Source organism: Bufo bufo, chromosome 11 (genome assembly GCF_905171765.1).
Source record: "Bufo bufo chromosome 11, aBufBuf1.1, whole genome shotgun sequence".
NCBI lineage: Eukaryota > Metazoa > Chordata > Amphibia > Anura > Bufonidae > Bufo > Bufo bufo.
This window is the reverse complement of record NC_053399.1, coordinates 49,152,193-49,176,944: the sequence shown is the minus strand read 5'-3', so window position 1 is coordinate 49,176,944 and position 24,752 is coordinate 49,152,193. Positions and strand designations below refer to the sequence as shown.

The 24,752-nt window shown below is 45.9% G+C and overlaps 1 protein-coding gene across 1 annotated transcript in view; it reads left to right on the top strand.

Moving 5' to 3' along the window:
- Positions 1 to 24,752, top strand: part of RYR3 (ryanodine receptor 3) — a 734,312-nt gene that overhangs the window by 315,590 nt on the left and 393,970 nt on the right. The window contains exons 39-42 of the mRNA XM_040412592.1: positions 16,028 to 16,301; positions 16,868 to 16,982; positions 17,075 to 17,207; positions 18,315 to 18,418. Coding sequence (XP_040268526.1) covers positions 16,028 to 16,301; positions 16,868 to 16,982; positions 17,075 to 17,207; positions 18,315 to 18,418 — 626 coding nt within the window. The remainder of the gene's footprint in view (positions 1 to 16,027; positions 16,302 to 16,867; positions 16,983 to 17,074; positions 17,208 to 18,314; positions 18,419 to 24,752) is intronic.

Sequence of the window (24,752 nt, the reverse complement as noted above, 5' to 3'; positions counted from 1 at the left end):
ATTTTAAAAAGGCTAATTTCCTTGGATTGAGGGCAGCATTTCAGGGCATAGACTGGGTGCAACTACTGTCACAAAATAATACTGAGGATAAATGGGAGAGCTTCAAATCCACATTGAGTAATTGCACTAAAAAATGTATCCCTTTAGGTAATAAGTATAAACGGCTAAAATTAAACCTCCCATGGCTTACAGCTACTGTAAAAAGGGCAATAAAAGACAAAAAGAGAGCATTTAAAAAATACAAATCTGAGGGGTCAGCTGTAGCGTTTTAAGATTACAACGGGCCTAATAAAATCTCTGTAAAAAGTAGATAAAATTAGCAAAAATACAAAACGAACAGCAGGTAGCAAAAGAGAGCAAAACAAATCCCCAAAAATTCTTTAAATATATAAATGCTAAAAAACCTAGGTCTAAATAATGGTGTGGGGGGGGGGGGGGGGGGGGGTAGTCACTGAGGATAAGGAAAATGCAAAGTTACTAAATGGTTTTTTTTTTGCACTGTATATACAAAAGAAGAGAAAGGAGCTGATATCTGTGGTGCTGGGGCTGTTAGTACATCCAGTAATATCTCACTTGGCTAACTGTAGATATGGCCCAAGATAAGTTAAATAAGGTAAATGTGAACAAGGCTCCAGGTCCAGATGGATTACACCCAAGGGTGCTTAAAGAGCTCAGTTCAGTCATTGCTGTGCCTCTGTTTATAATTTTTAAAGATTCTCTAGATACTGGTACAGTACCAAGTGATTGGCACAAGGCAAATGCGGTGCCCATATTCAAAAAAGGATCTAGGTCCTTTACAAGTAAATAGACACAGTTAGTTTAACTTCTGCTGTGGGAAAAATGTTTGAAGGACTCTTAAGGGACTATATATAGGAGTATGTGACTGTAAATAATATTATAAGTGATAACCAACATGGGTTTACCAAGGACGTTGTCAGACTAACCTGATTTGTTTTTATGAGGAGGTGAGTAGTAGTCTGGACAGAGGGGCGGCTGTGGATGTAGTGTTTCTGGATTTTGCAAAGGCTTTTGATACTGTCCCTCATAAACGCTTAATAGGTAAAGTAAGGTCTATAGGCTTGGAAAGTATAGTTTGTAATTGGATTGAAAACTGGCTGAAGGACCGTGTCCAGAGAGTTGTGATCAATTATTCCTATTCAGAATGGTCCCGGGTTATAAGTGGTGTACCCCAAGGTTCAGTGCTGGGCCCTCTATTATTTAATGTATTTTTTAAAGGGAACCTGTCACCGGGATTTTGTGTATAGAGCTGAGGACATGGGTTGGTAGATGGCCACTAGCACATCCGCAATACCCAGTCCCCATAGCTCTGTGTGCTTTTATTGTGTATAAAAACCGATTTGATACATATGCAAATTAACCTGAGATGAGTCAGAGCTTGAAAATATGACTCTTCTCTGGTCACACAAGTAAGATATGACTCTTTTATGTTAATTTGCATATGTATCAAATCGTTTTTTTTTTACACAATAAAAACACACAGAGCTATGGGGACTGGGTATTGCGGATGTGCTAGCGGCCATCTAGCAACCCATGTCCTCAGCTCTATACCCAAAATCCTGGTGACAGGTTTCCTTTAATGATATTGAGGAGGGGATTAGACGTCCATATACTACAAGCTGACTTGAACACTCTGAGTGATTTGGCATCAACTTGGCAAATGAGGTTCAATGTGGACAAATGTAAAGTAATGCATGTTGGTAGTAATAATCTCTATGCTTCATATGTCCTAGGTGATGTAACACTGGGAGAGTCACTTATAGAGAAGGATTTGGGTATCCTTGTAGATGGTAGATTAAATAACAGCATACAATGTCAATCAGCTGCTTCTAAGGCCACCAGGATATTGTCATTAAACAAGGCATGGACTCGGGGGGCAGGGATGAAATACTACTACTTTACAAAGCGTTGGTGCGGCTTCATCTGGAATATGCAGTTCAGTTCTGGGCACCAGTCCATAGAAAGGATGCACTGGAGCTGGAAAAAAGTACAGAGGAGAGCGACTAAACTGATAAGGGGCATGGAGGGTCTTGGTTATGAAGAAAGATTAAATAATTTAATTTATTTAGTCTTGAGAAGAGACGTCTAAGGGGGGACATGATTAGCCTATACAAATATATAAATGGGCCATACAAAAAATACAGTGAAAAGCTGTTCCATGTAAAATGCCCTCAAAAGACAAGGGGGCACTGCCTCCGACTGGAGAGGAAAAAGTTCAGTCTCCAGAAGCGTCAAAGCTTCTTTACTGTAAGAACTGTGAATCTGTGGAACAGTTTTAAAAAGGGTTTAGACGATTTTTTTAAAAAGTAAACAACATTAATGCTTATGACAACGTGTAGAAATCTGAGTCTAACTTCCTTCTGGGATTCGCGTCCCCACTTATCCCTTGGTTGAACTTGATGGACTTATGTCTTTTTTCAACCGTATTAACTATGTAACTATGTAACAATGGACAGGAGATGTTCTTTGACTTCTGTGAGAGAGACATACTGTGTGACCTGTGCAGGGAGCAGGTATAATAGTTTTGTCACCTGTTATGAATCGTGACTCATGTGTTATCTATATATAGGTGTTATCTTTCAGTGTAATCCTGCCTGTGATAATGAGGTGATTGCTGAAACATAAACTCTATATAACAGGAAGTGTAGGCACGTTATTAGGCTCAGTGGCTAGTGTGAAAACTGCAGGATATTAGGACTTTTTGTTTAAAAATATACCGTAGATAGTGGTATGGAAAATTAAAAACAATGCCAACATTTCTTAATAAGCTTAACATAAAAACTTGATTAAAACAAAAGATAATTTTTTATGACACATTCACTGTAACAAAGGGTAGCTTGACAAAAAGCTAGTTTTTAAAAATATGAAGCTTAATAGTATATTACATAGTAAGGCGAATGAGTTGATGGGATGAAAGGTGTTGAGGTGCTTTAAGCCCATTAAAACTAACATCTCCTAATGCCAGAGATTATTGACGCCACGTCCCTGGATTGGACAGGTTTAGGAGACATCTGATGCAAGAAGCTAATCCTTTACAGACTCTGCTAATATCTGATGGTAAACTAAAAATAAAATGGTAGGCTCTTATTAGAGTGCCAGAAAGCCTCCCCTAACAGACCTTCCCAGATCGTGGTCTGGAGTCAGCTTCCAGGACTAAATTTAAGTGCAGTCAGAGGCATCAGATTTCAATAACGTTAGACATTCAGTGTGGAAAAAAATGCCTGCTTGTTTATAGCTGAGGAGAGGATGGTACCACCTGTCGGTACCCCCAAAGCATCTGCACACTGAGATGACTTGGATTCCTTCGGTGCACCACTTATATGTCTGGACACATAATTAAAATGCTCATAGTCATTTCTTACTGGAGTGTTTGTGCTGCTGTAAGCAAAATGCTACTGGATATTGATACTTCTGCAGTTTCTGTAGGCAGTTGTAAATCTTTATCACCATCACAAATTTTTAGCTTGATGGACACATGGAAAAGTCATCTACCTTCCAAATACTCTTTGCAACCAGACACTTGAACTTGCCACCTGCAGTGATTTCCAGTAGTAATATTATCCCTATGCTTGACAACTGATTTGGTAGAAAGAATCATTATTGCTTTTGGATTTTCATATGGTCAGTTTTTTATTACAAAAATTATGAAAAGGACTTAAAAATTTTTTTTGAAATTTTCATATTTGTTATAGTTTATTAGTAGGCATCTGTCGGCAGATTTGTATCTATGACACTGGCTGACCTGTTACATGTGCACTTGGCAGCTGAAGACATCTGTGTTGGGCCCATGTTCATATGTGCCCGCATTGCTGAGAAAAATAGTGTTTCAATATAAGCAAATGAGCCTTTAGGAGCAACAGGGGCGTTACCGTTACACCTCGAGGCTCTGCTCTCTCTGCAACTGCTGTGTCCTCTCCACTTTGACAGGACCAGGAAGTGTAAATGTCATCTCATCTTGCCCTGTCAAAGTATAGAGGGCGCTGCAGTTGCAGAGAGAGCTGAGTCTATAGCAGTAATGGCAATGCCCCCGTTGCCCAAAGAGTCTCATTTGCATATATTAACCCCTAAAGTACCAGACCCAAGTTCCATTACCCATAACTTTTTTAATTTTCAGTTTATATAGACATATAAGGGCTTATTTTTTGCTGGATAAGTTGTATTTTTTAAGGGCACCTTTTAAATTATCAGGTCTGTTATTGGAAAACGGGAAAAAATTATTCTTTGTGGCATTAAATAAAAAATAAAAAAAAACACAATTCCGCCAAGGTTTTGGGGTCTTGACATCACGGCGCTAAGTGTGCTCTGAAAAAGACATGACTTCCTTATTCTGCTGTTCAATATGAATATAACGATCCCTAACTTGTATAGTTGTTTTTTTGTTTGTTTGTTTTACTACTATAAAAATAAAATAAAAAATAAAAATACCCTTTAAAAAAAATTTAAATTTTCTTTGCATCGTCATTTCCTGGCAGCCATTACTTTTTTAGATTTCCGTCCACAAAGCTGTATGAGGGCTTGTTTTTGTGGGACCAACTGCAGTTTTTATTGGTGCCATTTTTGTGGTATAACTTTTTGATCATTTATAAAATTTTTGTGGGAGAAAAGGTGACAAAAAAATTGTGAATCGTGTGTTTTTAATTTTTTTTCTGTTACGGCATTCAGCGCACAGGAAATTAAAAAAAATATTTTATTAGTTCAGACCTTTTCGGACACGTCGATACCTGATATGTTTATTTTTTTATTGTTTATATATTTTTATATGTAAACTTGGGAAAGGGGGTTTTTAAACTTTTAATATTTTAATGTTTTTATTTTTTAAACTTTTTCTTTACTTATATAATAATAACTTTTAACCCCCTTTAGAGAGCTAGAACCTGGGATCTTTTGATATCATCTTCTCCCATTCACCCTTATAGAGATTCTGTTAGGTATTGGGAATGGGATAGGTCATCAGTAACGTAGCACGGACAACCCCACATAGCACATCTATGTACATGTCTCCATATACATAATGCTTCATAAGCATCTTTCATCCGGACTGGCACTTGTTGTATAGATCGCTGATTCTCCAAGAATTGTGAAAAGCTAGATAGTAGGCAGTTGGCATAGTCTACAATTTATAATTACACCACTTTATCATATGAAGTATGGTAATAGAGCCAGTTTATTAACTACATACGGGATTGGTCTTAAGCTTGAAACAGATTTGTAAGGGAGAAATATATCATAATTGTTATCAGTCTATTAAAAACTACTTATATGAATTATTATTCAGAAGCAAATGAATAACTGAGAAAACACATTTTACAATTCTATATTAAATAATTAATCTCTGCTTAAAACACTTAAAGGGGTTATCCCATCTTAGACAATGGGGGCATATCGCTAGGATATTCCCCTATTGTCTGAAAGGTGCGGGTCCTACCTCTGGGACCCGCACCTGCAATGAGAACGGAGCGGAGAAACTTGAAGAGGGCGCACTGCACATGAGCAGCCGCCCTCTATTCATTTCTATGGAGCCGCCGAAAATAGCCGAGCACTGGCTCAGCTATTTCCGTCGGCCCCATAGAAATGAATGGGAGCGGTAGCCGTGCATGCGCGGTGCGCTCCCATTCACTTCAATGGGAGAGGCGGGGAGCTGCGCCTGGTGGTGGACGGACCCCGGGAAACCTGGGGTCCTCCAGCCACAACTCTCCCCGGCTCCGTTCTCGATATAGGTGCGGGTCCCAGCGGTGGGACCCGCACCTATCAGGCAATGGGGGCATATCCTAGCGATATGCCCCCATTGTCTAAGATAGGATAACCCCTTTAAGCTACTTGGGGATATTGGTGAATAGTAGTGATAATCAAGCATACTCGGCCAAACACCAGTTCGGCTCAAGCATCTCGATGCTCGGCACATGGCAGTATTTAGCCAAATACTGCATGTGCTCGAGCGCAATGCTCGAGCCTCCGCCCCGCATGTTTCTTGGCTGCTATGCAGCCAATAAACATGCAGCTAAGTACTGCCCTTACTGTAATGCCGTTGCCATGTTGGCTGCTGGTATTACAGTGATTGGCTGGCCGGAACGCGTCATTGGGTGCTATATAGCACCTGATGATGCATGTTCGGCTTATTCTTAGTCAGGGAGGGCTGTGCTGAGGGAGGGACAGACAGTGTAGGGAGTGATTTAAGAATATTTTTACCACCAAATCTTTTCAGAGACCCAAAATTCCTTTTAAGGACTATTGTGTGTGGCAGCAGCAATCTATATTTTTAGCACATCCTGCGCTAAATAGTGTACAATAGTTAGGCCGCTGCAGACAGCGACATTAGCTGCGCCACATCTCCAGTGTAAAGTGTGCGCATCCATAAAACATCTGTGACATACAGTGTACTTTGTCAATAGACGGTCTCCGCTGCGAACAGTGACATTACCAGAGCCACATCTGCAGTGTAACATGTGCGCTTCAAAAATGTATCTGTGACATACAGTGTACTTTTTTGCGTAGACGCTGCGGCAGTGACATTACCGGTGGTACCTCTCATGTATAGCGTTTCCTCATGCCAAATACCTGTGACATTCCCTGTAATTTTTCATTAGCCGCTGGTGACAGCATTGAGATTACCTGCGGGATATCTCCTGTTTGACGTTTCCACTTCTCAAATACCTTTTTAAATTTGTTTGCACATACACTTCCAAATCCTATGCTACTGTACGTGTGGAAGACTTTTAATATATGACATTTAATATGAAGAAGGCCAGCAGTAAGGGACGGGGGAGTGGAATGAGGCTGATGGTGCACGGAGAGACCGTGGCTCTGGGCACGGTGAAACTGTGCCTGCTGCCAGAGCACAAGAAAAACAATCATCCACGATACCTAGCTTCATGTCCCAGTTTTCAGGGTGGTGCAGGACACCACTCTTGAAGTCAGACCAGTGTGACCAGGTGGTCGGTTGGATTGCAGCAGATAATGCTTCCAGTCGGTTAAGCACCACCCTGTCTTCCACCAAGTCCAGGCTCAGTAGCCAAGAGTCTTCTCAACCCAATCCTCACTGTGATCCTTCTTCCTCCCACCATGGAGAGTCTGGGCAAACAAGTGATCCCACACTCGGATATTCCTAGGAGCTCTTTTCAGCGCCATTCCTTGATTTGGCCCTCTCGCCAAGCAGGCTTGAAGAGGGACAGATCTTGTGCCCTGATTCCGAAACCCTTGAGCATCCACAATCACAAGAATATGACGGTGGGGAACGGCAATTACTGTTTAATGAGGTGGATGATGATGAGACACAGTTGCCAATAACTCAACCGCAATTACTGTCTCAAGAGGTTGATGAAGAGGATGAAAAGGATGACACACAGTTGTCAATCACTGAGGTAGTAGTTAGGTCAACAAGTCAGGAGGATGAGCAGAGTGAGGAAGTGGTGGACGATGAAGTCACTGACCAAACCTGGGAAGGTGAAAAGCCAAGAGAGGACTGCAGTACAGAGGGGGAGGGATATGCTGCACCACAACAGGCTGGAAGAGGCAGTGGGGTGGCAAAAGGGAGAAGGCGGGCCACACCAAACAGGCCCGCAACTGTTCCACGGAGCACCCCCTTGCAGAAATCTCCCTTGCCAAGGGGTAGGTGTTCTGCAGTATGGCGCTTTTTTGAGGAAAGTGTGGACGACAAAAGAATAGTAGTTTTCAACCTGTGCCATACGAAAATGAGCCAGGGCGTGAACACTAGCAACCTCACCACCACCAGCATGATCCGCCACATGGCATCCAAGCACTATAATAAGTGGGACGAAGGCCTGGGTCCACAATCTGTGTCTGAGGGACAAACCACTGCCTCCTTTTCCATTGTATTATGCGCTGGCCAATCCCCTGTCAAAGGTGCAGGCCCGGATGCCTCCCGCCCTGCACCTGGATCTTCACAAGCACCATCAGCTAGCACATCTACTTCCATGTCCCAGCGCAGCGTCCAAATGTCCTTACCCCAGGCCTTTGAACGAAAGCGAAAATACCCAGCCATCCACCCACCCACAGGCCATAGCACTAAATGCGCAGCTTTCCAAATTACTGGTCCTGGAAATGTTGTCATTTAGGCTTGTGGACACTGAGGCCTTCCGCAGCCTGATGTCGGTGGCCGTCCCGCGTTACGCAGTCCCTAGCCGCCACTATTTTTCAAGGTGTGCCATGCCCGCCTTACACCAACATGTGTCCCGTAACATCACAGGTCCACTCAAACACATGGACAAGTGCATTCGGACAGGAATGATATATTTCCCTGACAGCACACTGGGTGAATGTTGTGGAGGACGGGAGTGAGTCGTACCGTGGGATGGCACAGGTGCTACCGACGCCAAGGATTGCGGGCCCTACTTCCATCAGGGTTTCCGCCACCATCTTTGTTAGTGGCTCCAACCCCCACTTCTCCTCCTCCACCTCCGAATTATCCGCGTGCAGCACCAGTCAGTGATCAGTCGGTAGCTGGAAGCAGTGTAACACTGCAGTGGGGAAGCAGCAACAGGCGGTGCTGAAGCTGATATGCTTAGGGGACAAACAGCACATCGCCGCAGAGCTGTGGCAGGGGATAAGAGACCAGACTGAGCTGTGGCTCTCGCCACTCAACCTAGAACCAGGCATGGTTGTGTCTGATAATGGCCGTAACTTCGTTGCAGCTTTGGAGCTCGGCAAGCACACACACATCCCATGCCTAGACCCCATCTTAAACTTAGTGGTTCAGCAGTTTCTCAAAACCTACCCCAGTTTGCCTAAGCTACTGGTGAAGGTGCGCCGCATGTGTGCCCATTTCCGAAAGTCATCGACAGCCTCAGTCGGTCTGTCAACGCTGCAGCAGCGCTTGAAATTGCCAGCTCACCGGCTGTTGTGCGACGTGAGCACGCGCTGAAACTCTACGTTCCACATGTTGGCCAGGCTTTGTGAGCAGCAGAGGCCAGTAGTGGAATACCAGCTGCAACATGGTCGTCGCCTTTCCAGTCAGCTTCTGCTCTTCACAAGTGAGGAGTGGGCATGAATGTCTGACCTCTGTGAGGTTTTAAGAAACTTTTGAGTAATCAACACAGATGGTGAGCGGCGATAACGCTATTATCAGCGTAACCATCCCACTTCTGTCTACTCAATCGCTCGCTGCTCACAATTAAGGACGACGCTTTGCATGTGGAAGAGGTGGAAATGGGGGAAGACATTACACAGGGTAATAGCCAGACCACCCTCGGTTCGTCTTCTCAGCGCGAATTGGACAATGAAGAGGAGGAGCAGGAGACGGTTGCCTCCGCTACAGAGGGTAGTACCCATGGAAGTTTAATTCCACCTGTTCTGCGTGGGTGGGCAGAAGAGGAGGAAGAGGATGAGGAGATTTAGAGTGATCCTCCTGATGACGACAGCGAAGACTTGCCTGTTGGTACTCATGGCTGACTTCATGTTAGTCTGCCTTTCCCGCGACCCGCGCATTATACGCATTTTAGACAACACGGATTACTGGTTGTTCACCCTTCTCGACCCCCGCTACAAAGAGAACTTGTCATCTCTCATTTCTCTGGTGAAGAGGACGAGCAAAACGGTGCAATACCAGAAGATCCTTGTTGAAAAATTGCTCCAAAAATTTCCATCTGATAACGCTGGCAGCAAAGTCCATTGTTCCTTGACCAACTGAGGAGGGGAGACAAGGGGAACACACAGCAGTTCCAACAGAGGCAGGGCAACACTCTCCAAAGCCTGGGACAGTTTTATGACACCCCGCCAGCACCCTCACCTGATGCGCGGCCTAGTGTCACAAGGAGGAAAAAAATTTGGAAGATGGTGAAGGAGTAAATAGCAGACCGTGTCAGCATCCTCAATAATCCCTTAGTGCCTTACAACTACTGGGTGTCTAAGCTGGACACGTGGCACGTACTGGCGCTCTACACCTTGGAGGTCCTGACCTGCCCTGCCGCCAGCGTTTTGTCTGAGCGGGTATTTAGTGCTGCTGGTGGCATTATAACAGATAAGCGTATCCGCCTGTCAACTGAAAATGCTGACAGGTTGACTCTTATAAAAATGAACAAGGCCTGGATTGACCATGACTTCTCGACTCCACCAGAGGAAAGCTGATGAACATAAAGGCACTTTAAATGTGTTGTTTATAATGTACTGAATACACTGTATTCCCATGCACCCCTTCCACCACAAACAATGGTATATAATTAAATCTTCCTTTTCTCATTCTCCTTCTCCTCTTCCATCATATCAACATGATTATTCGTCGCATATAGTGAGGAACAGAAGTATTTGAACACCCTGTGATTTTGCAAGTTCTCCCAATTAGAAATCATGGAGGGGTCTGAAATTCACTATGTAGGTGCATTACCACTGTGAGAGACATAATAAATAAATAGAAATTAAGGAAATCACATTGTATGATTTTTAAAGAATTTATTTGTCTTTCACTGCTGAACATAAGTATTTGAACATCTGAGAAAATCAGTGTTGATATTTGGTACAGAACCCTTTGTTTGCAATTACAGAGGTCAAACGTTTCCTGTAGTTTTTGCCCACTCCTCCAGGTTGTCAGGTTTCAGGGCTGTCGCTGAGCTATGCCACTCCAGAACCTTGATATGCTTCTTACGGAGTCACTCCTTGGTTATCCTGACTGTGTGCTTTGGGTCGTTGTCATGTTGAAGACCCAGCCACGACCCATCTTCAATGCTCTGACTCAGGGAAGGAGGTTGTTGTTCACAATCTCACAATATATGGCTCCATTCATCCTCTCCTTAATACAGTGCAGTTTTCCTGTCCCCTTCGCAGAAAAGCACCCCCAAAGCATGATGTTACCACCCCATGCTTCACAGTAGGGATGGTGTTCTTGGGATGCAACTCATCCTTCTTTTTTCTCCAAACACAACGTTTAGACCAAAGAGTTCTACTTTGGTCTCATCTGACCACATGAATTTCTCCCATGTGATGACTTGAGCAGTGGAACCTTCCGTGCAATGCATGATTTGAAATCATGAAGGCGTAGTGTTCTACCGACAGTGACCTTTGAAACTGTGGTCCCAGCTCTCTTCATGTCATTAACCAGCTCCTCCCTTGAAGTTCTGGGCTGATTCCTCACCTTTCTTATCATCAGTGATACCCCATGAGGTGAGATCTTGTATGGAGCCCCAGTCCGAGGGAGACTGACAGTCGTCTTTAGCCGCTTCCATTTTCTAACAGTTGATCTATTTTCACCAAACTGCTTGGCAATTGCCCCGTAGTCCTTTCCAGCCTTGTGAAGGTCCACAATTTTGTCTCTGGTGTCTTTTGACAGCTCTTTGGTCTTGCTCATGGTAGTAGTTGGCGTCTGACTGACTGTGGGGTGGACAGGTGTCTTTAAAGAGCTCAGACAGGTGCTACTAAGTTAGATTAATGAGTGGAGTAGAGGTGGACTTTTTAAAGGCACAGTAACAGGTCTTTGAGAGCCAGAATTCTTGCTGTTTCTCAGGTGTTCAAATACTTATGTTCAGCAGTGCAAGACAAATAAATTCTTTAAAAATCATACAATGTGATTTCCTGAATATTTTTTTATTTTATTCTGTATCTGAGTGGGAATGCACCTACAATGTGAATTTCAGACCCCTCCATGATTTCTAAGTGGGAGAACTTGCAAAATCGCAAGGTGTTCAAATACTTCTGTTCCTCACTGTATATGCCCTTCGCATATAATGTTTTACAGGGTCAGTTCAGCTGCAGGCCCTCGTATATAATTTTTTAACCCCTTAAGGACTTAGGACGTACCGGTACGCCATGTTTGCTGAGTCCTTAAGGACCCAGGGCGTAACGGTACGTCCTGTGTAGTTTTGATCACTGCCGCACGGCCGGCAGTGATCGGAACGGCGTTCCTGTTGAAATCATTCAGCAGGCACCCTGTGACAATGCCTAGGGGGTTCTGTGACCCCCCCCCCCGCATTGCCGATCGCTACAAACCGCAGGTCAATTCAGACCTGCGGTTTGTAGCGCCTATGCAAGTCTCTGATCCCTGCGGTCCGTGACTGCAGGGATCAGAAACCTCAAAGTGCCTGCTGTGCCTTTGCAGCCCCCGGACAGGATGGGGTCACAGAGGGAGGGAGCCCCCCTCCCTCCCCTTCCCCGTCTGCTCAGTTGTGGCAGACGGGGAAGGTTCCCATGGCAACAGGATGCCTTCTCAGGCATCCTGCTGTCCATGGTGCTGAACAGATCTGTGCTAAAGGCAGAGATCTGTTCAGACAAAGTGTGAGTGAAATACAGTGCAGTACACTATATAGTGTACTGTACTGTATTATACAGACATCAGACCCACTGGATCTTCAAGAACCAAGTGGGTCTGGGTAAAAAGAAAAAAAAAAAAAAAAACACATTTATCCCTGATTAAAAAAAATTTTTTTTAATTCCCTACACATGTTATATATCACAGCGTTCGTAACGACCCGATCTATAAAACGGTCATTCCCCGCACGGTGAAAGCCATAAAAAATAAAAAATATGATGAAATTTCAATTTTGCCCGCCTTACTTCCCAAAAAAAGTTATAAAAGTGATCAAAAAAGTTGTATGTATGCCAAAATAGTACCATTCAAACCGTCGTCTCATCCCGCAAAAAATTAGCCCCTACATGAGACAATGGCCCAAAAAATAAAAAAATATATGGCTCTCAGACTATGGAGACACTAAAAAACAATTTTTTGGTTTAAAAAATGATATTATTGTGTAAAACTTAAATAAATTTAAAAAAGTAAACATATTAAGTATCCCTGCATCCGTAACAACCTGCTCTATAAAAATAGCACATGATCTAATCTGTCAGATGAACGTTGTAAATAATTAAAAATAAAAACGGTGGCAAAACAGGTGTTTTTTTGGCAAATTTTCCAAATTTTTTCCCGTAACAAAGCAAGGGTTAACAGCCAAACAAAGCTCAATATTTATTGCCCTGATTCTTTAGTTTACAGAAACACCCCATATGTGGTCGTAAACCTCTGTACGGGCACACGGCAGGGCGCAGAAGGAAAGGAATGCCATATGGATTTTGGAAGGCAGTTTTTGCTGGACTTGTTTTTTGACACCATGTCCCATTTGAAGCCCCCCTGATGCACCCCTAGAGTAGAAACTCCAAAAAGTGACCCCATTTAAGAAACTACACCCCTTAAGGTATTCAAAACTGATTTTACAAACTTTGTTAACCCTTTAAGTGTTCCACAAGAGTCAATGGCAAATGGAGATGAAATTTCAGCATTTCTACTTTTTGTTACTTTGCTTCACAAAAAGTGTAATATAGAGCAACCAAAAATCATATGTACCCTAAAATAGTACCAAAAAAACTGCCACCTTATCCCGTAGTTTCCAAAATGGGGTCACGTTTTTGGAGTTTCTACTCTAGGGGTGCATCAGGGGGCTTCAAATGGGACATGGTGTAAATAAACCAGTCCAGCAAAATCTGCCTTCCAAAAACCACACGGCGTTCCTTTCTCTCTACGCCGTAACGTGGGGCCGTACAGTGGTGTACGACCACATATCGGGTGTTTCTGTAAACCGCAGAGTCAGGGCAATAAATATAGAGTTTTGTTTGGCTGTTAACCCTTGCTTTGTTAGTGGAAAAAATTGATTAAAATGGAAAATTTGGCAAAAAATTGAAATTCTGAAATTTCATCTCCATTTGCCATGAACTCTTGGGGAACACCTAAAGGGTTAATTATGTTTGTAAAATCAGTTTTGAATACCTTAAGGGGTGTAGTTTCTAGAATGGGGTCACTTTTGGGTGGTTTCTATTATGTAAGCCTCACAAAGTGACTTCAGACCTGAACTGGTCCCTAAAAAGTGGGTTTTTGAAAATTTCAGAAAATTTTCAAGATTTGCATCTAAACTTCTAAGCCTTGTAACGTCCCCAAAAAATAAAATGGCATTCCCAAAATGATCTAAACATGAAGTAGACATATGGGGAATGTAAACTAATAGTTATTTTTGGAGGTATTACTATGTATTATAGAAGTAGAGAAATTTTTGGAGGTATTACTATGTGTTATAGAAGTAGAGAAATTGAAACTTGGAAATTTGCTAATTTTTCCAAAATGTTGGTAAATTTTGTATTTTTTTATAAATAGAAATGAATTTTTTTTTACTCCATTTTACCAGTGTTATGAAGTACAATATGTGACGAAAAAACTATCTCAGAATGGCCTGGATAAGTAAAAGCGTTTTTTAAAGTTATCACTACATAAAATGACACTGGTCAGATTTGCACAAAATATGTCCTTAAGGTGAAATAGGGCTGAGTCCTTAAGGGGTTAAAGGGGCAGCTCACCAGCAGGCCCTCACCTACAACCTTTTAGAGGGTCAGTTCACCAGCAAGCCCTCGCATATAATGTTTTACAGGGTCAGCTCACCAGCAGGCCTTCACCTACAATCTTTTACAGGGTCAGCTCACCTGAAGGCCCTCGCATATAATTTTTTAGATGGTTAGCTCACCTGCAGGCCCTCACCTACAACCTTTTACAGGGTCAGCTCACCATCAGGCCCTCACCTACAACCTTTTACAGGGTCAGCTCACCATCAGGTCCTCACCTACAATCTTTTACAGGGTCAGCTCACCAGCAGGCCCTCGCCTACATTATTTTACAGGGTCAGCTCACCAGTAGGGCCGCACCTTAAATATTTTACAGGGTCAGCTCACCAGCAGGCCCGCACCTACAACCTTTTAGAGGGTCAGTTCACCAGCAGGCCCGCACCTAAACTCTTTTACAAGGTCAGCTCACCTGCACGCCCGCATCTAAAATGTTTTACAGGGTCAGCTCACCTGCAGGTCCTCGCCTAATTATTCCTAATGGGTAATTTGCGTGCATGCTGCCTTGCTTGGATGTCATAGACGTAGTTGTTTCTCAGGCTCCTTCCCTGGAATCGAACACTGATTCACCGTTACGCCTGGTGACCATGGTTTTGCCTGAAAATAACATCGAAAGTTGATAGGGCAGACATCCGAATGGATCGTCGCCGTCACAGGGATGTGCGATTGGCCCCAGGTAATCTAGAGTCACCAAAGTGGCATCAGCCCCTCGCCCATAATGTTTTAGATGGTCAGATCAGCAGGTCCTTGCTCCAAATCTCCAAATGTTTTTGAGGGTCACCAGCAGGCCATCAATCTTAATTTTTCAAGGCTGTGTATGATGCCCTCCTTTATGTGTAACAAAGGGTGTATTGGAGTGCCAGTTCCTTGTAATTTTTGGCAGTCCTTTCACTTAGTGCAAAGGGTTTATGAGTGTAGGAGTCCCACTACCTGAACAATTGTACCACAATGTGAATGAGGCCCTCCTTTATGTGATATACAGGTTGTATCGGAGTGCCTCTTGCTTGTAATTTTTGGCAGAAATTGCACTTTATATACAAGTTAATATACAGGAAAGAATGTTTCCTAAAAAGTTTTCCTCTAAAATCTATTTTATCTTTGGTTTGGTGCGTATTATTGTCAGTCCCTAAAAGTGGCGTACTACTCGGACAACATCGTTCCCAGCAGCGACCTGGGAGTCCAAGATGCATCCAGACATCCTCTTTGTGCTGTTCCCGAACCATTTTGGTGGTGTTTCCATCAATTTCTGACCTTTTCCTATGAACCAGGCACCCTCCCCTCTTCAGAGCAGGGGCTGCCTGGTTTAATGCTCTGGTTCTCCCATTGACTTTCATTATACTCGGGTGCTCAGTAGAGCACCCAAGCATCCCGATATGTTCGGCCAGAGCACTCGAGCACTTTGGTGCTCAATCAACACTAGTGAATAGTAAATGTAACATTACCAACCAATGCCAGGTAGCTGCTGCCAAGGCAAATAAATTGCGATGTATTCAAAGAGGCACGGATACTCTGTTGCTATTATTAAATTTCCCACATGGGTTGGCATTTAACTTGCTGAATGTACTTAGTGGTATTGTGCTTAGTTTTGCATTGATATTACTAAATATCTTGGCAGATTTGCTGTTCTGGAGTCTAGGAAAATGGGGTGATTTAAATATTTGGTTACTTTTTTCTCTTTACTTCCTTCCAGCCACACTTAAAGAACTCATCTCACAAACTATGGTGAGATGGGCTCAAGAGGACCACATTCAAGATCCTGAGCTTGTGCGTATAATGTTCAGCCTCCTGCGCCGGCAATACGACAGCATTGGAGAGTTGTTACAGGCCATGAGGAAAACCTACACAATCAGCGCAGCCTCTGTGGAAGATACTATAAACCTTTTGGCCTCTCTGGGACAGATACGCTCACTGTTGAGTGTGAGAATGGGCAAAGAAGAGGAGATGCTCATGATTGATGGATTGGGGTACGTTTTGCAATTACAAGCATTCTCCACTTTTTATCATCATGACACTTTTAGGTAAAAAATGTCTTAATAAATGTCTTTAATATATCTTTCTAGAAGTTAGAGTTCCATTTTTCTGATTTAGAACTCCAAATCCCCTGTAAAGACATGGCTACCTGCTGCTTTCACTAGGGGGAGCTTACTGCATACAGTCTTATTATTGAGTTTAGTGAGTAAGATGTATACAATAAGTTCCTTTGCTCCCTCTAGTGGCGGCTGCAGGAATGCATGTTATCCAGCATGTTATGTTATAAATCTATAGTATGTCTATGCAGAGGGTTTGGAGCTTTGTATCCGAAAAAAAGAATCTCCAACCGTTATAAAGTTTTTCCACTTTATGCGTGTAACTTTAATTAACAATACCCGTCTTCGGGAATAAGGTAGCTATTTTATTTATTTATTTTCATCTCAAATGAACAGTATGTAGGTTTCCCATGGTTGTCTTATTAGCACAAGCTTCATTCCCTGACTTTGATACTGATGTAAGATTTTTGGTCATTGATCTTGAACTTTTCCATTCTTTTTAGTGATATCATGAACAACAAAGTCTTCTATCAGCATCCTAACTTAATGCGAGTTCTAGGCATGCATGAAACTGTTATGGAAGTCATGGTAAATGTACTGGGAGGAGACAAATCTCAGGTAGGTTGGTTGTTGCACGTGGGTACAAATCTTCTAAGTTGAAAACCTGATAAAACAGAGCAATTTATTTTCATTTTTTCTTTTAATTTCAGCAAATTACTTTCCCCAAGATGGTGGCGAGTTGCTGCAGGTTTCTCTGCTATTTCTGCAGAATTAGTCGGCAAAATCAAAAGGCCATGTTTGAGCATCTTGGCTACTTGCTGGAGAACAGCAGTGTTGGTCTGGGTATGTACAGTATTGGCCAAAAATGATATTGTCATTGCCATTTAATGTGTGTCCTATACACGTATGACTCTATCGGTGTATGGTGAAATCAGTCATAGTGTGTGCTGCTGTATTTCCAGCACCCACCTCCAGCATCAGCGCTACTCCCAGACAGCTGATCAGAAGGGCTATGGGGTACCAGACACTCGCTAATCTGCTGTTGATGGCCTTCCCAGAGGATATAGAAATCCTGGAAAAAAACATTTTAGGGGTTAATTTATATTTTTTTTTTCGGAACTATGTAATAAAAGTTATGCTTAAAATTTAACAAGAGACCTAATTCAAAGCTGAGAGTTTACTACAGATGTCTCCATTGTCCTTCTCAGAGTCTGGTGTGAGAAATATATGCAATTACAGTGCAATGCAACGTGCTGCAATGGACCAGTTCCATCCTGGACTACAAGCTGTTGATAAAAGCAGAGCACATTTTCAGCTGTGAGACGTTTATGTAGGTTCTTAGGTTCTAGATGTACGTAAGAATGTTCCCAACAATGACCAACAAGAAGCAGAGATATTGTCCATGGGCGAAACATGGAAACACAAAGTACATCATTAAGGGTGAGTTAACATATGCGTTGTATATTCCATTATACCCTTCTCTTATAACTGGGTTATAATGGAATTTAAGGACGGGATGCAAAAGGAACCCTTTAGAGGCATTCAATTTTGATCCGTCCTAATAGAGATCTATGGGCACAAATAACAGTTCTGTTATGTAAGACGGAAAAAAAAGTCCTGTAGACGGAACCGTTATTTGTGCCCATAGAACTCTATTAGGAAGGATCAAAACGGAATGCCGCTAAAGGGTTTGCATTCTGTCCCTAATTTCCATTATATTCTGTTATAACCCTGTTTAACGCATATGGGAACCCATCCTAAGTTGTAAAACTTCTCGCTGTAAGATGATCAGGTTTTATTTACATAAAAACACTTCAAAGTAAAATTTGTTTCTAATGTTCCTATTAACAGCTGATACATCTGTATCATCCTGTAGCATCTTAGCCTCTGACAGGCTGTACTTTTTCTAACTCGGATAACACAAGAATGAGTACATTTCTGTCTTCCCAGCATCTCCGTCTATGAGAGGCTCTACACCTCTAGATGTCGCTGCCGCCTCTGTGATGGATAACAACGAACTTGCTTTGGCGTTGCAGGAACCAGATTTGGAGAAGGTAATGATTAGTGAACGACTGCAGAACTGATGAGCCATCATCCTGTCACAAACCTGAATCACACAAACAAGAGGAAATTATCCACGACCTAATAATAATAATAAGTCATTTGATTGAAATGCAGACGCTACACAAAGCGGATCTCCTTCTAAATAACTGTACAAATATGTTGGTGTTAGTTATAGGTGAAATGGTTAGAAAATAAGATAACACCTGCTGGGTCCAGAAGTGTCAGTCAGTTATAAATAATCTGTAAAGCTGCAGTTTCACAGCTTTTTAAATCAGAAAACGCAACAGAATGGAAGACTTGTCATAGGATAGCACAGTAACCTCTATATTCTAACATTGTATGTGGCTTTAGGTATCTGAAAGCTGAAGTTTAGTTATGGTTGTGTACGATGAACCACAGTTATTCTTTAATGGTATTTCTCGCCCATATTCCTTGGGGGACACAGGAAACCATGGGTATAGCTCTGCTCCCTAGGAGGCGTGACACTAAGTGAAAGCTGTAAGCCCCTCCTCCATCAGCTATACCCCTCAGCCTGGAGAAGAGACTGCCAGTTTTTGCTTAGTGTCCAAGGAGGCAAGACACCCCCTGCTTATGCAGGGTTGTTTTCCTATAATTTTTTATTTTTTGCGTTATTTGTTGTTTTAATTCGATTTTTTTCTACTTCAGGGACAACAGAGGCGCATTAGACCCCTCTGTTTCTCCCGGGGTTGAGTTGCGCCAGTGCCGGTAATTCCGCACTGCCGCCTCCCCCACAGAAGACAAGGTGGACCAGGGCAGCCTCGCTCCCCTGCGTCCCGCCAGCTCAAGGGTCGCCCGCACGCCAAGTCCCTCCCCCGGCTTCCTGCCACTGCGGTGCCAGTAGCTGAAGGGGCGACCCTGCTGGATGGATTGAGGGCGAAGACAGCGTATGGTGAGAGTGGCTGCTCCAGCCTCCCCTTCCTTCCCACCGCTGCTTCCTCTGACCCGCCTGACTGGGCTAGATCCCTGTCCCAGGCCGTGGAAAGCCTCACTCATGTCGTGGGCCGCCTAATAGACAGGCCACCTACCCCGCAGGACGCCACTTTTACTGTCGCGCCCTCCGGGTCCACCGCTTCTGCTGCTGCAGCGGGTTCACTCCCTCTTAGTGACCCCTCCCGAGCTAGGCACTCTCAGAAACGTCTTAGAGTAGAGCGAGCCTCCTCCTCGGATGCCTCCCTCTCCCCGCCACGCGTGCGCACCCAGACGAGCCTCTCCTCTCCAAAGGATTCGCTCTCTGAAGGTGAATTGGCGGTTTCAGATTTGGAAATGGACTCGGCCCTGCCGTCCAAGCTAGCCTCAGCGATGAGTCAACTCATCTCGGATATTCGTGACACCTTTAAGGTGCAGGATGACCCCCCTAGCTCTGACGCAGCTAGCGTCTCCTTTATCAGACCCAGGCAGGCCTCAAAAGTCTTTCCAATCCACTCTGATTTCTCCTCCGTGGTGTCTAAGGCTTGGGCTCGCCCGGACGCCCGTTTTGTCAATCCCAAGAAGCTGGACATTTGCTATCCATTTCCAGCCGATGTCGTGGCCACCTGGTCGTCCCCACCCAAGGTGGACCCCCCTGTGGCCCGTCTGTCAAAAAACACGGCCATCCCTGTTCCCGACGGGTCCTCTCTTCAGTCAGCGGAGGACCGTCGCATGGAGACCCTTTCCAAGGGCATTTTTGCTGCCTCCGGTTCTGCTCTCAGACCGGTTTTTGCCTCTGCTTGGGCAGGTAAAGCAATCTCTGCTTGGGGTGCGCAGCTGGAACAGGAGTTGGACTCGGACGTCCCCATCCAGGACCTACGTTCCTTGGCCCAGCTTATTATTCGGGCCGGGAATTTTGTTTGTGAGGCCTCCCTTGATGCGGGAGCCCTTATTGCACGCTCCTCCGCCCTGGCGGTTTCCGTCAGGAGGGAGCTCTGGCTGAAAGTTTGGAAAGCGGACGCTGCCTCCAAACGTTCCTTGGCGGGGCTACCGTTTGCGGGTTCCCGCCTTTTCGGGGTCCGCCTAGACGAGCTTATTTCGGAGGCCACGGGTGGTAAAAGCACCCATCTCCCTCAACCCCAAGCCAGGGGCGCCCCCCGCGGACGCCCCGGTGCGTCTCGTTTTCGGTCCTCCCGCAGGACCTCTGGGGCTCCCCCCGCAGCTGCCGCTTCGGCCCCTCCCCAGGATAAACGTAGGAAGCCGTTTTTTCGGGCACAGCCCTCCTGGCGCAGGCCGCAGGCTGCCCGCACACCCGCAGCAAAGCAATCCTCTGCCTGAAGGCGCGCCCCCACCCACCCGGGTGGGGGGCCGGCTCCTCCTTTTCAGGGACATCTGGATGGCTCACATCTCCGACGCCTGGGCTCTCGAAATTGTGTCCTCAGGATACAAAATCGAATTTGCGTCTTTCCCTCCAGATCGGTTCTTTCGCTCCCGCCCCCCGCGGGACCCGAAAAGCGCGGCTGCGTTCTCCGCGGCTGTTCAAGCCTTACTGGACAGGGGGGTGATTACCCCCGTTCCTCTAGAGGAAAGGTTCCAAGGGTTCTATTCGAACCTCTTTGTAGTTCCCAAGAAGGGAGGTTCGGTGCGGCCCATTTTGGACCTCAAAAAGCTCAACCGTTTTCTCTTCCTTCGACGGTTTCGGATGGAGTCCCTCCGTTCCGCGGTGGCTTCCCTGGAGCAGGGAGATTTCATGTCTTCCATCGATATACAGGATGCCTACCTCCATGTTCCGGTAGCTCGGTGTCACCATCGCTTCCTCCGATTCGCCGTGGGGGACCTCCACTTCCAGTTTGTCGCCCTTCCCTTTGGGCTGGCAACAGCCCCCCGGGTGTTCACCAAGGTCCTGGCCCCGGTTTTGGCCTTACTCCGTTCCAGGGGTGTTTTTCTGCTACCGTACTTGGACGATATCCTCATCAAGGCTCCGTCCTTTTCCCAAGCGGTTGCCAGCGTGGATCTCACTCTAGAGACTCTGGCGAGATTCGGTTGGGTCATCAACTTCCCCAAGTCCTCCCTTCCTCCCGCCAGACAACTGGTCTTCCTGGGAATGCTTTTAGACACGGAAGCGGCGGAGGTACGTCTTCCCTCGGAAAAACGTCTGACCCTCCGTCGGGCGATTCAGGGTCTCCTTCTCCACCGTCGACCGTCCTTCCGCTTCTGCATGCGGGTCTTGGGGCAGATGGTTGCCTGCTTCGAGGCGATCCCATTTGCGCAGTTTCACTCCCGCCCTCTCCAACGGGCGATCCTCTCCTCCTGGGACAAATCGCCGGAGTCTCTGGATCATCCCTTCCATCTATCGCCTCCGGTACGGTCATCTCTCCGCTGGTGGTTGCAGTCCCCTCTTCTGGGCAGGTCCTTTCTGCCGATCAACTGGTTGGTGGTTACTACCGATGCCAGTCTCTTGGGCTGGGGAGGCGTGTTTCCTCCCCGATCCGTCCAGGGCATTTGGTCTCCATCGGAGTCCAAACTCTCGATCAATGTCCTGGAGCTGAGAGCGGCCCTTCTGTCTCTGCGACACTGGACTCATCTGCTGAAGGGTCATCCAGTTCGTGTGCAATCGGACAACGCCACGGCCGTGGCGTACATAAACCACCAGGGGGGCACTCGCAGCGTTGCAGCAATGCGGGAGGTCACCAACATTCTCCGTTGGGCGGAAGCCCACGTCCCGGCCCTATCTGCAATTTTTATTCCAGGGGTGGACAATTGGGCGGCGGACTTCCTCAGTCGCACCACCGTCGACCCCGGCGAGTGGTCTCTTCACCCGGAGGTGTTCGAGGCCATTTGCCTTCGTTGGGGCATACCGGACGTGGACCTCATGGCCTCCAAATTCAATCACAAGGTCCCCGCCTATCTGTCCAGGGCCAGGGATCCGGGAGCCTGCGGAGCCGACGCCCTCGTTCTTCCTTGGCGAGGCTTCGCGCGTCCATACATATTCCCTCCCATCCCACTCCTGCCCAAGGTCCTTCGGAAGATCGCGGCGGAAGGCGTCTCGGTGATTCTGGTCGCTCCGGACTGGCCCCGCCGGTCTTGGTATGCCGACCTCATGCTGCTCCTGGCAGACGCGCCCTGGCCGCTGCCCGCCAGGGAAGATCTTCTCTCTCAGGGACCGATCTTCCACCCGCGTTTAAGGTCCCTACGTTTGACGGCGTGGTTGTTGAGACCACCGTCCTGACACGTAGGGGTTTTTCTGCGGACGTCGTCCGCACCATGATCCGCGCCCGTAAGCCGTCCTCTTCTAGGATCTATTATAGGACCTGGAGGACCTATTTGGGGTTCTGTGCCGATCTGGGGATTCCTCCGCTCCGCTTTTCTCTCCCCACCGTTTTGTCCTTCCTGCAGAGCGGACTTGCCCAAGGTCTGGGCCTTAGTTCTTTGAAGGGTCAGGTGTCTGCGCTGTCTATTTTGTTTCAGCGCCCACTGGCCCCCCTTGGTCCTGTCAAGACCTTCCTTCAGGGCGTGGCTCACGCGGTTCCCCCGTACCGCCCTCCGGTACCGCCCTGGGACCTGAACCTGGTTCTCTCAGCGCTCCAGGCTTCTCCTTTCGAGCCTCTGCAGATGGTTTCCTTGCGACTTCTGTCCTGCAAGGTTATTTTCCTTGTAGCCGTCACCTCTCTTCGGAGGGTGTCCGAATTGGCTGCACTTTCCTATCTGGAACCTTTCCTAGTGTTCCACCAGGACAAGGTAGTTCTTCGACCGGTCCCTTCCTTCCTTCCTAAGGTGGTCTCCGCCTTTCATCTGAACGAGGACATCGTTCTCCCCTCTTTGTGTCCTTCCCCTTCCCACCCGCGGGAGAGGAAGCTTCATCGCCTGGACGTTGTCAGGGCGCTCAAGGTTTACCTGGAGATAACCAGCTCTTTCAGGCGTACTGACTCGCTCTTTGTGGTTCCGGAGGGGTCGCGCAGGGGGATGGCGGCATCCAAAGTTGCTATCGGCCGTTTTGTCAAGATGGCTGTTACTGAGGCTTATCTCGCCAAGGGCAAGGTTCCGCCCCTCGGTGTTACCGCTCACTCCACTAGAGCGGTCGGGGCTTCCTGGGCTCAGAGGAATCGGGCTTCTACGGAGCAGATTTGCAAGGCGGCCACTTGGTCCTCCTTGCACACCTTCACCAAGTTCTACAGGGTGCATACTCATGCGTCGGCTGACGCTGCTTTAGGCCGTCTGGTGTTGCAGGCGGCAGTTGATTGATGCCTCTGGTGTTGGTCTAGTTTGTTCTGGTCCCTCCCTTCTGGGACTGCTCTGGAACGTCCCATGGTTTCCTGTGTCCCCCAAGGAATATGGGCGAGAAAAGGAGACTTTTGTATTACTTACCAGTAAAGTCTCTTTCTCGCTCTTCCTTGGGGGACACAGCACCCGCCCTTCATTGGGTTACAGTTGTGGTTCCGGCTTGGTTGCCCCCGTTGGGGCTCGACAGTTCTTTTTTCCGGTTGGTGGTTATCTTTCACTACTTGGACACGCAACTGGCAGTCTCTTCTCCAGGCTGAGGGGTATAGCTGATGGAGGAGGGGCTTACAGCTTTCACTTAGTGTCACGCCTCCTAGGGAGCAGAGCTATACCCATGGTTTCCTGTGTCCCCCAAGGAAGAGCGAGAAAGAGACTTTACTGGTAAGTAATACAAAAGTCTCCTTTTCACACATTTTGTAAATGGTCATGATGAGTATTTGCTTTATTAAAGGTTTTTCTGAATGTTTAATTAATAATGTCGTATCTTAAAGAGTATCTGTTTCCATGATCAATGCTATTATAGGGCATCTGTCAGCAGGTTTGTACCTATGACACTGACTGACCTGTTACATGTACACTTGGCAGCTGAAGGCATCTGTGTTGGTCCTATGTTCATATGTGCCCGCATTGCTGAGAAAAAATGATGTTTTAATATATGCAAATGAGCCTCTAGGAGCAACGGGGGCGTTGCCGTTACTCCTAGAGACTCTTTTCTCTTTGCCGCGTCCTCTGACAGGAGCAGGTGTGATGACATTTTCACTACCAGACCCTATCAATCAAAGTGCAGAGGGTGTAATGGTAACGCCCCTGTTGCTCCTAGAGGCTCATTTGCATATTTTAAAACATCATTTTTCTCAGCAATGCGGGCACAAATGAACATGGGTCCAATACAAATACAAATAAAAAACTGCCAAGTGCACATGTAACAGGTCAGCCAGTTTCATAGGTACAGATCTGCTGACAGATACTGCCTGGCACAGTTCATCATGCTGAGTTCAACACTACCTTCCTTTTAAGCCGCTGTAAACACTGAGGCCTGTAATTGGCTGCAGCGGTCACAGGACTAAGCCACTTCCTGGACCTGCAGGGACAGCAGACAGGTGAGTTGTGTTTTTTTAT